A 17,427-nucleotide genomic window follows, 5' to 3' on the forward strand; every position below is an offset into this window, starting at 1 on the left:
ATCTTTAATTTAGAATAGAGTCAAAGGGCAAATGAAGGACGAGATTCTTTTGTCTTTACAAGGTTAAACCTCTGCATGATTTCAAGTAAACGTTAGATTCGACGTTAAGTTAGTGTACGTTGTCGGTTTAAAAATTAAACAAGATATTTTCGGGTACGTACGTTAAATAAGTTTTTGGCAATAATTTCATTTTTGGTACAAGCTTTTATCACTGACTTTACTTTTCTTACGACAGACAACTAATACTGATCGAGACAATTCTAAAAACCACTATAGTAACAGTACCAGTCATGGGACATTTAAGAGGAAATTTGGAGTATTTATGATATTTCCCTTATACATGTAAATGGTCTACCGCTTAGCGTGTTAAAAGATGAAAGTCCTATCCGTCTTTCATGTTTTAGGCCTGTTGTATCAAAGATACTGCAATTAGTTTCCACATATTTAACAAATTAAAACTATGCTTTTTTTCTCCAGTCATGGACACCAAAGCTCCAGTTATGGGCCCCCGGTAATGGACGTGGATCCAGTAATGGGCCCCCTATAATGGACATTGCTCTATCAGTATAAAATATTTAAATGGGGAATAAGTTACGGCAAAAAAATAAATTTTTGGTATAAGCTTTTATCGCTGAATGTATTTTTCATTCCACAGCCAATTATTATTGTATTAGATCCATCGAGACAATTCTAATATACCCAAACACAATTAGTTAGGGTTTATTGCGATAAAGTTCCCATGGCCACCTCCTGTCTCCATCATCAGATCAGGTCCATGTTATCATAATATTGCATTATCATCCGATTTGCATACTTAATTACGTACTTACACAACATTTCAACTGAATCGGAAATCGAGAAGTGGCTCAAATTCAGCTACCAAGATTGGACCCACACTAACTAACAGGGCAAGTTAAATAAAAGTTTGGAAAAACGATATTAATTTATCCGAAGTCCGAGAATATCTCCTGTTTGACATATTTCGTAACTACATTTTACTTCTGTATTGTTTAAACATGTAATTATGGCCTCATTATGTAAATTGTCCCATAATAGGAGGTACGCAGTTTTACAGCTCCTATAATGGGATTGGGCCTAATACCACTATTTTTTATATCTCTGGAGTCACAACATAGTGTGTTGTATACCTTATCTCATGGTAAATGCAATTAACACAACACATTCTAGTTTTCATCAAATATTAATAAATCAAAATTTAATAAATTAACTCACCTTTCTTAGCGAAGTTGTTAAGAATTCGTAGTGGTATTTTTTTTCAGTGACACGACAACTTTTGGGTTGACGCCAATTTCTTAAAAAACAACCAAATTTAATGAAACTTCAAACTGAAACAGCTCTAGGACTCTTATTTATGATAATAATACAGCCAGTGTTTATAAACTACTTTTAGATACTTATTTTAGAGGAATTGTTTTTTTGTCCCATTACTGGTTCCACGCCCATTATAGGGTATACTACTATAACACAATTAGGTTGCGTTGTTTCATCACAGAGTTCATATGGCCACCTCCGGTCTCCGTCATCAGATCAGCTCGATGACACCATAATATTGCATTATCACCCGACTTACGTATGGATGCAAAATTTGAGCTCAATCGGAAACCGTGAAGTGGATCAAATTTAGCTCGGTCAGGTGAAACTAAATAAAAGCTTGTAATTTAACAAGATATTTTCGGATACGTAAACGTTAAAAATAAAGGACGTCGGTGGCAAACGAGTAAGCAGTCACCGCAGCCTATGGAGTATATTAGTCTATAGAGCACAGTCGCTGTGGCAGAAATATGTCAGGAGAGCATTCATCATCATCAGAGTCGAGGGTCACTTTGATTATGTCATTCCGCTGAAGTAGATGGCCTGCGTCGCTGTCCGGAAGTTTTGGAGACCCGGCCAATACCATGCCCAACCCAACAACAACAACGCCTTGACAATAGAAGCGCGTTCAGATATATCTGAGCGCCTTGGCCTCCGATTATATCTGATGGCATCTTCCTCGCGTGATCCCGGCATATTGCCACGTCTCATGGGAGCCCGGGGTTCGCTTGTCAACTAATCCCAAGAATTGACATATCCACTAGTTTTAACGAAAGCGACTGCCATCTGACCTTCCAACCCAGAGGGGAAACTATAGGCCTTAGGCACTGAATTCTAAGGTACTTCTAATTGAGATACGAGCTCCAAATTTAGACCACAAATAGTATTTTACCTATAAAGCAAGTAAAAACTAAAAAACTGTAATTCTAGTCACTTCACTCACCCTAGCCTTGATGCTGAGGCCGCCAGTATCGTAAACGACGCCTTTGCACACCCAGGCTACACTCTTCTCAACCCCGGGCACATGTTTCGAAAAACTCATTGGCACGAGCCGGGGTTTGAACCCACTACCTCCGGATTGCAAGTCGCATGCTCTTACCGCTAGGCCACCAACGCTTGATGGCGACTGTACTATTTGTGACGTTCCACGGCAAAAGGTACCTTATGGCGGCTGGCGCTTACGCCGCATAACGCCGCAATAATATTGGAGCGGCGTTAATAATAGCATAAGCGCCAACCGCCATACGATACATTTACCCGTGGGACGTCACATTCTCACATATAATGACCCATCTAATAAGATGTTTCTTTAAAACTTAACTGAAGGTCAAGTGCGTCGTTATGACAATTATCTCAACTTATCATCTCACGGAATGCTTATATCAATGTAAAGTTGCAAAATGAGCTGGAGTACAGTCGACGTCAAAGATATGTTTACACTTTTACACCTTTGTAATAAGATCTCAAAAAATCATTTATTTACAAACAATATATATACCTACAGTGGTACCTACAACTAAACGAAATTAATAACTAGCTTAAATCTAAAATAGGCCCCTGAGGCATTGTACCAAGGATGCTGGCGGCATTTCCCCGCTGTATCGCAATACTGATACGTTGTGCGAGGTAGCCGCCAGCTCTTCGGTCACCAGTTACGTCAACCAGACGCTTCGCGAAGATAAGATCTCTAAGACTCGAAAAGTGAAAACAGATCTTTGACGTCGACTGTACCTAAGTCTCGCAAAATAAGTGACTTAAGCGCCAACTACATGGGCGGAAAAATACCCGCAACTTGCAAAATGTTCAAAAAGTTGGAGATACTCGGAATTTTCAGGAAAATGTCACAATTAATAAAAGAATAAGAAAAAATTCCTATACCCTTGCAAAATAAAGAAGTTTCCGTAATGATTCCACGTGGAAATTTCGATATTTTGTAAACTTTCTGATGGGAATCGAGGCTTCCACAGTTCCGACTAATGTCACCTTAATAATTTTACACCGTATAGTAGGGGTGGTTGCCCAAATGCCCACCAAGGACATGATGACATTGGCCGTCAAAAGCTTGGTTACCTCCCTTGTATCAAAGACATACCTATGTAACTTCGTATAAGATGAATAAAGTCTAAGGAAAAAACGTGCCTCGGAAATCAAGAAAAAGTCATTCTCGGATAGATGCCGCACACACCTTTAGCCTATGCTCGGCTAGATGGCGTGACGAGACCGTTTCATATTTAACAATTTTAACACATAGATATCAGTGATTGAACATGGATAAAAATTATATAAAAATAATAAAATCATTTATATACATTTTTTTGATAATTTTATACGTTTTCATTTTGAGTTTTAGGCGTGTGTCGATAGATGGCAGTAAATTTACTGTGACTACAAAATTAACAATGACAGGACCCCTCTATACTATCTATTTTTTTTGCTTGTATATAAAAACTATAAATATTATATATAATTATTATAAATATATTAACTTTTTAGTAGAAGCGGGAGTTGAGTTGGACCTCGGCGGACTTTCTCTGCTTAAGCGCCTACCCAAATGTAAATAGCAATGAAGAAGTAACAATGTAAATTTCTTAAAATGTCTTCAGGCGCGTAACGAATATGGACCGCGAAAACTTACAGAAGTAAATTACAGGCTTTGAAAGTAGGTTGAGTGAAGACATACCACCAAAAACATAAATGTAAAAAAGGAGAGCCAAGTTCAATACAAAAATTATGCTTGGCTGTGGGGCTCGCCGCAAAAATAATGGAGATCTAAATGAGTGCCACTGCCAAGTTCTATGCAAAATCCAAATATGTATTTATAGGAACAAAATAACATTATAAACAAGTATTAAACTCTATTTCTTTGCTTTATTGGATACCTATAACAATTGCTGTTATTTAAAAAAATGTGAGATCTTAAAGTAGGTTAGATTTGACTTGGCCAGTTTTCATTATATCAATCATTTTATATATATTGTAATTCTGATAAAACCTGGCCAAGCCAAATCTAACCTACTTTAAAATCTCACATTTTTTTAAATAACAGCAATTGTTATAGGTATCCAATAAAGCAAAGAAATAGAGTTTAATACTTGTTTATAATGTTATTTTGTTCCTATAAATACATATTTGGATTTTGCATAGAACTTGGCAGTGGCACTCATTTAGATCTCCATTATTTTTGCGGCGAGCCCCACAGCCAAGCATAATTTTTGTATTGAACTTGGCTCTCCTTTTTTACATTTATGTTTTTGGTGGGATATCAATACTTTTTGTAAAGAAAACTAGGCAGGTATTGAGATTTAATGTTTTTTCTTGTGTTTCCGCTGTATGGTTTTTACTTCTGTTCTTTGTATAATTATGTGGTGCCGCGCGCCGCCGACGACGACACACCGTTGGCCGGTTGTTTAGAGCGTATTACAAGTTTTTTGTATGGGGACACCACTTATTTTTTGACTAAACTTTATTTTAATATAGCAAATATAATAATACATATATTGGGGTAGTTTCAAATATCTGCTTGTAACGGTTCCAACGCTACAATAAAAAAATATTTTTTTGTATGGGGACCCCCCCTATTTTTTAACTTTTATTTTATTTTTGGATTTTTTCCTACGCTTACACACAATAACCGAGCTGGATTCCAATTTTCATCCTTCTAGGTCATCTGGAAGTAGGTTAGGTTTAGGTACTTATATGTCAGTCCCAATAAAAAATGGTTTTTTTGTATGGGGACCCCCCATATTTTTAAACTTTATTTTATTTTTAGATTTTTTCCTACGGTTACACACAATAACCGAGCTGGATTCCAAATTTCATCCTTCTAGGTCATCTGGAAGTAGGTTAGGTTTAGGTACTTATATGTCAGTCCCAATAAAAAGTGGTTTTTTTGTATGGGGACCCCCCCTATTTTTTAACATTATTTTATTTTTAGATTTTTTCCTACGGTTACACACAATAACCAAGCTGGATTCCAAATTTCATCCTTCTAGGTCATCTGGAAGTAGGTTAGGTTTAGGTACTATAAGTCATAAGTCAGTCTTAAAATTTACGACTTTTTGACCTTCATACCTTTATAACCGTTTGAGCTAGCTTCATGAAATTTAGGCTTCTAGATATCCTTATGGATATAATTAAACACACTTAGTTTTATGTGTTTACGTCAAAGATGTTTTGAGTTATAGAAGGGTCAAAAGTGGCACCAAGTGGTTCGTGTAATATTACACTCGGCGCTGGCTAGCAAGTTCCTTTGCTTGAACTTGGCTTGACACGCTGCCGCGTGTCTAGATTGCGAGTTAAGTATTACCACAGAATAAATAATAGTACTAGGTACAGAAGACTCACTCTCTAACAAAATGCGTCTGTCATGATCAGCACAGATATGGCCGCAAGGTGGCGACAGTGCCACGCGCGGCTTATGGCAAACCCCAAAATTGTGGTCGAACGGATGTACTTTTAGCTACCTGTAGCAAAGCGACGAAATCGCGGAGTGAGCCACGCGGTATTACACTGAACTAACTATATATACTTAGCGACCAGCCCCGGCTTCGTACGGGCATAGAGAAAAAATAAAAGTACATAGAGTGCTCACTCCATAGGTACATCAGTTTTGGTACCAAAAATATTAGTATTTTCATAGTCGACATCTAGCATCGAGTAGCGGAATTATCAGTTCCGCTACTAGATACTAGATGTCTCTCGAGTGGCGACCCACGAAAATTGTATTGAACAACAATGTACTAGTAATATTAGAAGCAGAAGGAGTTGAAAATAGAGTTCCGGTTAATCCGTTTATAATATTAGCTGAAAATTGTTGAGCATTAAGCCCCCTCCACACTCGTGCGCGAATCGCGGCGCGAAGCCGCGAACGCAAGTGTGGCGTCGATGTTCGCAGACAGCGAAATCGACTCCACACTCGCGTTCGCGGCTTCGCCCGCGATTCACGCGCATAGTCTGGAGCGGGCTTTAGACTTTTCGGTCGCCGCTACATCTATAGACCCCTCCAGACTATGCGCGTGAATCGCGGGCGAAGCCGCGAACGCGAGTGTGGAGTCGATTTTCGCAGACAGCGAAATCGACTCCACACTCGCGTTCGCGCCTTCGCCCGCGATTCACGCACATAGTCTGGAGGGGGCTTATTGTCAAGTAGCAGTACTGATAATTCCGCTACTCGATGCTAGTTGTCGACTATGAAGATACTAATACTTTTGGTACCAAAACTTATGTATAGAGCTGGTACGGGGTAACAAATGAATGATACACCTAAATCTTCTTTATGTGACAAATACTTCGAGCAACACCGGCTTCCGACACGTCGGAAGGGAGGGGCCCAAGCGATATCTCACCGTACAAATCTTTCTGCCATTTTTCGCGGGGGGAAGGTGCACACAGTCGCACTTCTCACACACTTACATACAAAATCCAATCAGAGGCCCTACCGCGAACCACGTTCGACGTGTTGCCTCTCTATGGCACTTGTAAATTCATACGTAAGTGTGACAGGGAGGCAACACGTCGAACGTGGTTCGCGGTAGGCCCTCTGTAATGACGACACAAATACATAGAAAATGACACACGTCAAAGACAAATCTTGCAAACCTCGATCTCTTTTTGTGTACGGACGAGTGACTAGTGTCACAACACGCACACTAACACATTTTCGTTGATGTATGTCATTGTATTCTGAGAGATGAGAAGTCGGATTTGTCGCTCGACCGATCCGCAATTTGTACTGAGCGAGCAAAATCGATAAATCCAACAATTACTTGAGACTCAAATATAATAATTGTATTTAAATGTAATTAAACGTATGATATGTAAAAAAAAATATTACATGTGAAATGTAACACTTTCTTTTTGTAAATTTGATATCCCCGACCTCTTTTTATAACAAAAAACCGAGCAAACAGGCATTTTTGTGCAGCAGTGTTCACGCGCGCGTCTGGACTCGGTCTAGTGAAAAATCCAAGTGCAACTAGTTTTATTACCCGCGGTAGATTAAATTGACACGCTAATCTTGTACCTCGGCAGAGGGGAAATAGTGCGAATGCCGCCTCCCTTCCGTGTTGCTCGAAGGACAAATATTTTAAGTTGAAACATCCGAAAACCTTTATTGACTTTATTCGTTCCTGGGCTATAACCGCGAAAATCGAAGTTCGCAAATTGCGGGGATTTTTCTCTGTCACTCTAATTACGCCTTTATTGGAGTAAAAGAGAAAAATCCCCGCAATTAGCGAATTTCGGTTTTCGCGGTAGCCGCTCTGTATATTATAAATGGCAAAAAAAATTACTTTGCGCTCCCAATAGCAAACTGTACACTTTTAAGTAGGTACAGCAAGGTTTAATCTAATGGATGGTTTATCGTAATTATCGTAACTAGATAACTACTCTGTATTTTACAAAACGCAAAGGTTGCCGTGTCGTGATACCGCATTCGTAGGTATTAGTACCTATCGTATATCGTCTTTTTATTAATTTTTCGACAATTGCCCGGGCCTGCACCTTAAGCCCCCTCCAGACTATGCGCGTGAATCACGGGCGAAGCCGCGAACGCAAGTGTGGCGTCGATTTCGCAGATTGTTCACGCCTTCGCGCCTTGTTCTCCGTTTTTTGTCGGTATTTCGGCCCGCGTCAAAGGAGACGCGAAGCGCGAACTTGCAAGACTCCACATTACACAATATTTTGGCTCCTCTGTGGCGAGATAAATATGAATTATATTATGATTATATTACATTAAGCAGCTATATTTTACGGTTTCACAAGAAAACAAAATGGAAAAACAGCTAAATCACGTATGATGCCATAGATAACTAACAGTTAAACTCGATCAGCTGATGCTTTTCCGCCATCTTGCCGCAAACCAAACTGCGAAATCGCCGTGAAGTGTGCGAGTGTGGAGTCATACGTCAACTTCGTGATATGTTCGCTCCGCGACGTCGCGGCGCGATTCACGCACATAGTCTGGAGGGGGCTTTATACAAGGATACAAACCACATTCTAAGTCTCTTCATATTTTGTGGCAACCATAATATTATCTAAAAAGCGCTACGATTTTAAAAACTCTGCTGGCTGAACCTATGGCATCTTAATAATGCCATCTTTCCATCTTTCCAAAATTATTCCCGTTACATTTCTTTTCCTATTTTTGAAAACATATATTGATACTTTTTGTAACGAAGCAACCCGGATAAGTGAAGGTTTTTTTTCATTACGGCAACACCAGTGAAACGTCAAAGTGTCGCAATGACGCAAGCCGCCTGACACACGGGAAAAATCCTTCACGATCTTTACCTCATCTTTCAAAATGGTGTGTCTATCTCGCGCGTTTCCATCCAAATTCAATCAATTATTACGAAAATGAACTATTAACTGTTTAGCAAACACGCGAACTTTGCATTACACAATTTAAATTGCTAGTGAGATTACGTTTCGAATTGTGCGAATGAGTTTTTCTAGTCATTATTTTAGAGTCAGTTCGAACTGTGATGATAGTGATTTGATTGTTATTTAGAGCGTCTTACGTAAGTATTTAGCATAATATTGTTATTAAACATTAATTACAGCCACTTCATGCTAAATTAAGGCGTTTAAGTTCTCCGTCGTTTCGCATTTTTTTCATATTCCGTTGAGCGACACCCCTTTTTGGTATATTGTGTCAATGTTTACGTTCAAAATTGATGAAATAGTTAAAGTTTGTAGCCTTGTAGGTGGTTGTGTGACTGGTTCCATCGCGCGCAAGGTTGGCGCGTCATTTACCATGCTATTCTACATTAAACGAACTAGGAAGCCATACATCTATTTTTCCTACGTCTTGGCATTAGAAATATTTTTGATACGCGAACATCTGTAGAGGAAGTGATTGGGAACGGATGAATTTATACTTTATCATGTTAGGGTTATGATTGGTTTTTCTGGGACTCGGTTTTAGTTTAAATGTTTCAAGTATTTAATTTAGAGTGATGACGGACAGATCCAAGGCTGTAATGATTATAATTCTAGATTTAAATCATGATAAAAGCCATACACTAAAGCCGTAATGTACTGAGTGTGAACTATATTATTTTCATAATGGATGGTATAGATTTGACCTTGATGTAACATGGTGGAAAGTTAAAACAAGGTTTATGATGAAACCATGGCCACCAGGCCAGGCCAGGACCCCATGGCAAAAGGAAGGCGGGAAAACCCATAACAAGATGGTCCAGGGACATCATAGCCACAGCCGGAGAAAATTGGCTGATCACGGCAAAAGACCGAAAAAGGTGGAAAGATTTGGAGGAGGCCTATACCCGAAAGGGGTCCTTAATATAGTAAAATAAACAAGAACATCATAATTAAATACTATTTAAGGAAAAATAAAGGCTTAAATAAATAAATAATAATAAATTATGATGAAACATTGCATTTGTCAACTCAAAACACTTTCTTACAGTAAGGCACTGGTCCCACCGCGAGCTAGTAAGCTATGACCTATCGGCTATAAACACGAACAAAAGATAAGCACTCCCGTGTAAATAAAAGAGACACGGCGATATTTATAGTTACTCGCCCAGCGGTGAGCTATAAATATCGCCGTGTCTCTTTTATTTACACGGGAGTGCTTATCTTTTGTTCGTGTTTATAGCCGATAGCTCATAGCTTACTAGCGTGGTGGGACCAGTGCCTAACCATCAACCAACCAACACCAACTCTTTCAATCCTAGATAGCGTTGTTGCACTTGTAAATCCACTATGTGATCTGTCAAATTCAAGAAAAGAAAACTGTATGTATACCTATCTATAGTTCGTTTTTTTAGCATTAGAAATAAGGTAAACAATCTTGATGTCTTTTAATTGAAAAACACGTTTTAAAAATAAGTTACGACAAATATGTAACAATTATGAATCTAATATGATCATTTATATTCTTCTGGTTTCATAAGTAATAGTTTTTGAATTTTAAAAAGCGTTTTTCAATTAAAAGACACATCAAGATCGCTCACCTTCTTGCAAGTTCTTTCTAATGCTAAAAAAATCGAACTATAGGGTATCACTTCAGTTTTCAAAAGTTAAGTAGCTACATGGCAGAATATCAGGGCCGTCTTAAACTGTGCTGGGACCCCTGGGCACATAAGAATTTGGGAAGTAAGAAAGCTAATTAAACTAAAAAAAATCCTCTATTTATCATGGGTAATCAAATATACTGTTACTGGCCTGTCCTTCGGGGCCCCCTGAGGATGGGGGCCCTGGGCACGGGCCTGTGTGCCCTTATGGTAAAGACGGTACTGCGGAATATAATACAAGTGCAGCAATTTCCTATTCCTATGTCAATCAATAAATTTAAGACTAATTACAGGTAAATTTTTTTGCAATTCACACTATCTCTGCAAACATGCCACATTACCTTGAAAGCTTAATAGTTTTGGGTTGTATGCTGACTCATTAGTATTAGTCACTGTAACCTAAGATCACAGACTAAACATCCTCCAGACCAGACTGAGCATAGTCGCGCTACCCCCTCTGCCACGCATACGGTAATTTTACTCCATGTTCGAGTCAAAAGTGTCTTTGTGTGACGTCCGTGTCTTTGAACGGACCAATCACGGCACGGGACTCGCTCACATCGTCCCGCGCACCCCCGCTTTTTTGGCATCATCGGTTGCATGAAATAATTGCTCTAAACTCGGTCTAGAGGATTCCTAGTCTATGCCTAAGATTAAAGATATATATATAACTCCGTATAAGATAAATAAAGGATAAAATGTGCCTCCGAAAATCAAGAAAATTCATGCTCAAAAAGATGGCGCCATACCCCTGGCCTATACTCGTGTAGATGGCGGCACTGTTTGATATTTAATAATTTTAACACATATCAGTGAAAGAACAAGGATCAAAGTCAAATGGCATTCTAAAAGTTATAATCCTGTGTCCAAAGATGGCAGTAAATTTACTGTGACTACAAAATTTACTTTAACAGTATGCCTCGATAATCTAAATACCCGAAAGGGATAGTGCCATATATTAGAAAGGAACATGATTCGACCCTGAACCACTGTCAAACTTCGGTTTTGTAGGAAGTTTCCTTTCTGTACGGTAGTACCGTCACCTGCAATAATATGTATATTACACGAAACCGAAAATATCTGCCACAATCTTATTTGTGGAGCCATAAGAATGTTCCACATATTTTTGCGGCCTACAAATAGTAACATATAATTGCAGGTGACTGTACAGTCACCTGCAATAATACGTTACTCTTTGAAGGCCGCAAAAATATGTGACACGCTCTTATGGCTCTACAAATAAGATAGTGTGAGATATTTTTGCGGCCTTCGTTGTGTAACATATTATTGCAGGTGACTGTACATACTATTATTTATTCTGTGCCTATACCTATAGTCTGTATCTTTGGGTATTTAAATAAAAGTAAACAAACAATTTGTACATTTTCGGGTAGTTGTAACATTTATTGGTTAACCGCCTGATTACAAAACCGCCTGGATCTGTCACTGAACGACCTGACTTTAACCTACATTATTTGATCATGTCCTCTCGCGCATGAGAGGAGGCCTGTGCTCAGCAGTGGGACGTATATAGGCTGAAATGATGATGATGATGATGATTTGATCATGTAATGTTTTATCTATTTACCTTTTGAGAGTAGATTTTGTTTACGTTTTTATTAGGGTTCCGTACCCAAAGGGGTCATTCATTAATTACGTCACACGTTTAGGGGGAGGGAGGGGGTCAAGAAAATGTGACATATTGTGACATGGGGGAGGGGGGAGACACAAACTTTGTGACGTCACTTTAACTTCATCAGTAACCGAAAATTTATTTAAATTATTTAGTTCGCTGTACATTTAAATAACAAGTTTTTAAAACGAAAATAGTTTTTAATCGTTTAATTTTCTTTCCTAAGCAGTTTTGGGTTATAAAATTACTAATATTTATATCGTCAAAAATATTTTGATAAAATATTAATAATACTTAGGTACTTACTTAATTCGATTTGGCGATTTCGTAGAAAAAATGTTTGCCTTTTTTTGCATTATGGTACGGAACCCTTCGTGCGCGAGTCCGACTCGCACTTGCCCGGTTTTTTTAAATACCTGAAGACACAGACTATTAAACTGCCATAATTTTATGGCATCACCAGACATATAGCACTGTTAGTAAACAGGTATTATAACGTAAACACGGCACACAAAACCGATGGAGCGGTGATTCAACGTTACGTCATCGTGATGTCATTACTTATGGTGATTATACTGTAACTGGCTTCTCCTACAGTCCACCTCAAAGATATCTTCACATTTATCGCCTTATTAAATTGTACAGACAGTCAACTGTAAAAATATGGGTGACAACTTCCTCAAAAATATGTCCCATAGTTCTTAATTCACTGACATAAGAGATAACGGGACATAATTATTTTTGAGATGATTTGTGCACCCATATTTTTATAGTTGACTGTACACCGGGACTTTATCGCGTATTTATTTTTAAGATTTACCTCCGACGTTTCGAGGACGGCGTTGACCCCGTGGTCTCGTAGAAGACTGGCTAAAGTAGACATCAACATCTTCTAGCCGCATCTTCTTTTAAATCAGTATTTATCGACTTATTTCAAAGGAGTAAGGTCCAAAAGTGTAAACATATCTTTGACGTGGTGACAAGCCATTGACGGTCCTATTTGTATTTCTAGGAACAAATTACGTTATAAATATTTTTAGTGATTGTTATCATTTTCGTCATAAATTATAAATACTTACAACTATCTCGACTTTATTGTTGGAATGAATGGAGCCGAGCCGAGTTTTGCCGAAAGGAGGAGTGTCTCCCCACTGATAGCGATAGGAACTCCATAAACCATTGTCTGGTACTAAAATAAGATTTAATCAAAAATTGCGCGCATCGTTGTCCAAGATATTATAAGGTAATATCAGCAACACTTTGCTGATCAAATGTGAACCTTATGTGTTTAGAATAAGGTTCACCAATTGACAACGAAGTGCGGACAATCGTTCTAAGAAATAAAACAAACATAAATGATAGCGTGATAAAGAATCTATCAAATAATCAAACTGATAACATTTGTTGAGAAAACGCTAGTGAATCATATTTCAGTGCGTTTATTAAAACAATAACACATATTTTTTGTGTTAAATGTTTTAAACAAATAGTTTTAAAGTGACTTTGACGATGTGATAATTGAGTGGTGTGAATATGAAATTTAAAATACTGAGTTTAGGTGAGATTTAGGCTTATTTATGTTGTTTACCACGTGTTTTGTGTTGTTATAACGAGATAAGGTAATATTTTTCCAAAAATATAAGGATGTATTGTATTTTGATACTTATTGCAGAAGTAAGTACGCTAGCTAGAGAATTGACCTAAATCCGAGGCACACGCCACCGGTTTAAGTCCACCGCCAGGTGGCTTGGGTTCGACGACGGTGCCGCCCTTCCACACATCGACTGAAACCCCTTTTCTACCCTACCTACATATATCTTACCTAACCCTTTGCCTATGTATTACTTATGATTGTTGTAATAAATATATTTTGGTAGAAATGGACCTAAATCCTAATAATATTATTATTGTAAAAGTGTACACCTAGCACTACCTTATAAAAAAAAGTCCCCCGCCGCGTCTGTATTTGTGTGTATAACGTACAGAAAAGAAACTTCCTACAAAACCGAAGTTTGACAGCGATTCAGGGTCAAATCGTGCTGTCCCTTTCTAATGTATCGCACTATCCCTTTCGGCTATTAAGGGTTGTCATAATTCAAGTACCTTATCTGTGGTGGTGCACGCAAAGGGACGTCAAGTTGTGTCAACCATAATAATTGCTCGAAGCAATGCTGAGCGACGGAGCCCAGTTTGCCCGAAGGAAGGAGTTTCGCACCTCTGTTATATATAAGTTCTAAATATCTGATAATTACAAATTAATTAACCTATAGGGCTCGTTAGCGTAGGTACCTATTACCTAAGTGCCTAATTGTACAATGAACTTCGAACCCGGAAACTGTGGTTTCTTAGGTAATCTTGATATCAACTAAGCTAGTCTCTTTATCAAATTATCACACAAAACGCAATAAATTACTTGGTTAAAATGAAGAAACAATATCAAACCGATGACACTATTCTTCGATAAGTCTAAACCTCGTATTACCTAATACTACTAGCCCCTACTTACGATACAAGTGCGAAAAGTAGGAAATTCGTGACGAGTGGCGTTTCGCAGTTGTATTCTACAACGTTTTACAGTCATATGTACTGTAAAACGTTGTAGAATTTTCGACATGCATGCCCTTTAAACTTTCGACATGCACGGAAAGTAGCACCATTATGTACTGTAGATATATAAGGTATATTATACCTTATCTGTATTATAGTGGGTCGCAAACAAGCGTATTAGCGTACTTAATGCATCGCCAGGGGTGCCGGCTTTTAAAATAATTAAAATATAAACACTCCTTTTTAGGGTTCCGTCCCCAAAGGGTAAAACGGGACCCTATTACTAAGACTTCGCTGTCCGTCCGTCCGTCCGTCCGTCTGTCACCAGGCTGTATCTCACGAACCGTGATAGCTAGACAGTTGAAATTTTCACAGATGACGTATTTCTGTTGCCGCTATAACAACAAATACTAAAAACAGAATAAAATAAAGATTTAAGTGGGGCTCCCATACAACAAACGTGATTTTTGACCAAAGTTAAGCAACGTCGGGCGGGGTCAGTATTTGGATGAGTGACCGTTTTCTTTTTGCATTTTTTCCGTTTTTTTTTTGCTTTATGGTACGGAACCCTTCGTGCGCGAGTCCGACTCGCACTTGCCCGGTTTTTTATTTATACTAGTCATGCGTACAGGAGCTCGATTCAGATATATAATCTAGTTATAGATTTGATGTTATAAGAGCGCTGGTGGCCCAGCGGTAAGTGCGTGCGACTTTCAATCCGGAGGTCGCGGGTTCAAACCCCAGCTCGTATCAAAGAGTTTTTCGGAACTTATGTAACAAATATAATTTGATATTTTTACCAGTCGCTGTCGCTTTTCAGTGAAGGAAAACATCGCGAGGAAACCGGACTAATACCAATAAGGCCTAGTTTACCCTCTGGGTTGGAAGGTCAGATGACAGTCGCTTTTGTAAAAACTAGTGCCTACGCCGATTCTCGGGATTAGTTGTCAAGCGTACCCCAGGCTCCCATGAGCCGTGGCAAAATGCCGGGATAACGAGAGATGACTTAAATACATTCCCATACATTTAATTCCCTTGCTTTATCTTATGTTTATGGCTCGGTTTTCTTGGGCGATAATAAGGAATATAAGGAAAAGCTCTGCGTAGGTGGCACCACTAGCACATACAGTAAACAAACCACATTGACATCATCAATAACACATCATGCGTCACTAGGTCAATCGCATAGCCTACCGTGAACACGACAATCAAAAGTTCGGTTTATGCCTCTCTATCACTCTTGCTTATTCGATCTATAGAGAGGCAAATAAAGAAATTTCGATTTTCGCGTTTCGCGGTAGGCCACCTGTAAACAAACCGCCTTGGTGCATCAACGTCATTGTCAAAAAACTGTTTAAGGCCTAACTGCCCTGCTAAGCCAAAGAGTGCTATCTCAAAAGAAAATTCATTGCTAACTTATACTTTAGTTTCTATTACTTCCATTTTCAAAATCATTTGTTTTTGAGATGGCGCTATTCGGCTTAGGAGGGCAGTAATATGTATAAGTTACTCGCGGTTCTCAAACTTTTTTGGTGACGGAACCCTTTTGGAAAGCGAAATATTTGACGGAGCCCCAAATTAAATATTTTGGTTCGTCACTGTCGACCAGACATACCTGTACAAGAGCTGGGTTTTTTTCTTATTATTACCTACAAGTATTTTCGCGGAGCCCCAACAGAGGCTTCGCGGAACCCTAGGGTTCCGAACACACTTTGAGAATGGCTGCTCTTTATTTTTTTTTATTATGAATGGGCTTACTCATGGCCACAGACTAGCCGAGGCGTAGACGTGGCCTACGATGGAGCGAGCTCGCCCAGAAGGTGCCTGTTCTGAAGATGTCGTGTTCTATGGGTTTACTAAACAAATTAGTGCTGCACTCTGGCGGCAGAACATTGCAATAGTACTCCCTGTTAATTATAATATTTTTGTCCGCAGCGCATCTAAAATGGCTGCTGGTGGCAGACTCATGTAGCGGCGACATGTCTCAAGTGAAACACTCCGACCCGGCGGCCGCGGACAAGCGTAAGTAAACCGCTAAGGCGTGCACATCCCGATTGTAATGTATAGAATTAAATGCGGCCTGTCACATCGCTTGCGTACTCTTTGCTAAAATGGCTGCTGGTGGCAGACTCATGTAGCGGCGACATGTCTCAAGTGAAACACTCCGACCCGGCGGCCGCGGACAAGCGTAAGTAAACCGCTAAGGCGTGCACATCCCGATTGTAATGTATAGAATTAAATGCGGCCTGTCACATCGCTTCCGTACTCTTTGCTAAAATGGCTGCTGGTGGCAGACTCATGTAGCGGCGACATGTCTCAAGTGAAACACTCCGATCCGGCGGCCGCGGACAAGCGTAAGTAAATCACTGGCGTGTACATCCCGATTGTAATGTATAAAATTAAATGCGGCCTGTCACATCGCTTGCGTACTCTTTGGTAAAATGGCTGCTGGTGGCAGACTCATGTAGCGGCGACATGTCTCAAGTGAAACACTCCGACCCGGCGGCCGCGGACAAGCGTAAGTAAATCACTGGCGTGTACATTCCGATTGTAATGTATAGAATTAAATGCGGCCTGTCACATCGCTTGCGTACTCTTTGGTAAAATGGCTGCTGGTGGCAGACTCATGTAGCGGCGACATGTCTCAAGTGAAACACTCCGACCCGGCGGCCGCGGACAAGCGTAAGTAAACCGCTAAGGCGTGCACATCCCGATTGTAATGTATAGAATTAAATGCGGCCTGTCACACCGCTTCCGTACTCTTTGCTAAAATGGCTGCTGGTGACAGACTCATGTAGCGGCGACATGTCTCAAGTGAAATACTCCGACCCGGCGGCCGCTGACAAGCGTAAGTAAATCACTGGCGTGTACATC

At 39.5% G+C, this 17,427-nt stretch overlaps 1 protein-coding gene across 1 annotated transcript in view; it reads left to right on the forward strand.

Moving 5' to 3' along the window:
* The first annotated feature begins 8,535 nt into the window (after positions 1-8,535).
* LOC134673898 (oxysterol-binding protein-related protein 3-like) overlaps positions 8,536-17,427 on the forward strand; it is a 73,095-nt gene continuing 64,203 nt past the window's right edge. Inside the window, exons 1-2 of the mRNA XM_063531952.1 lie at positions 8,536-8,852; positions 16,489-16,575. Of these exons, the coding sequence (XP_063388022.1) occupies positions 16,533-16,575 (43 nt within the window). The 5' untranslated portion in view covers positions 8,536-8,852; positions 16,489-16,532. The remainder of the gene's footprint in view (positions 8,853-16,488; positions 16,576-17,427) is intronic.

Source organism: Cydia fagiglandana, chromosome 19, assembly GCF_963556715.1.
Source record: "Cydia fagiglandana chromosome 19, ilCydFagi1.1, whole genome shotgun sequence".
In the NCBI taxonomy this organism is placed as follows: domain Eukaryota; kingdom Metazoa; phylum Arthropoda; class Insecta; order Lepidoptera; family Tortricidae; genus Cydia; species Cydia fagiglandana.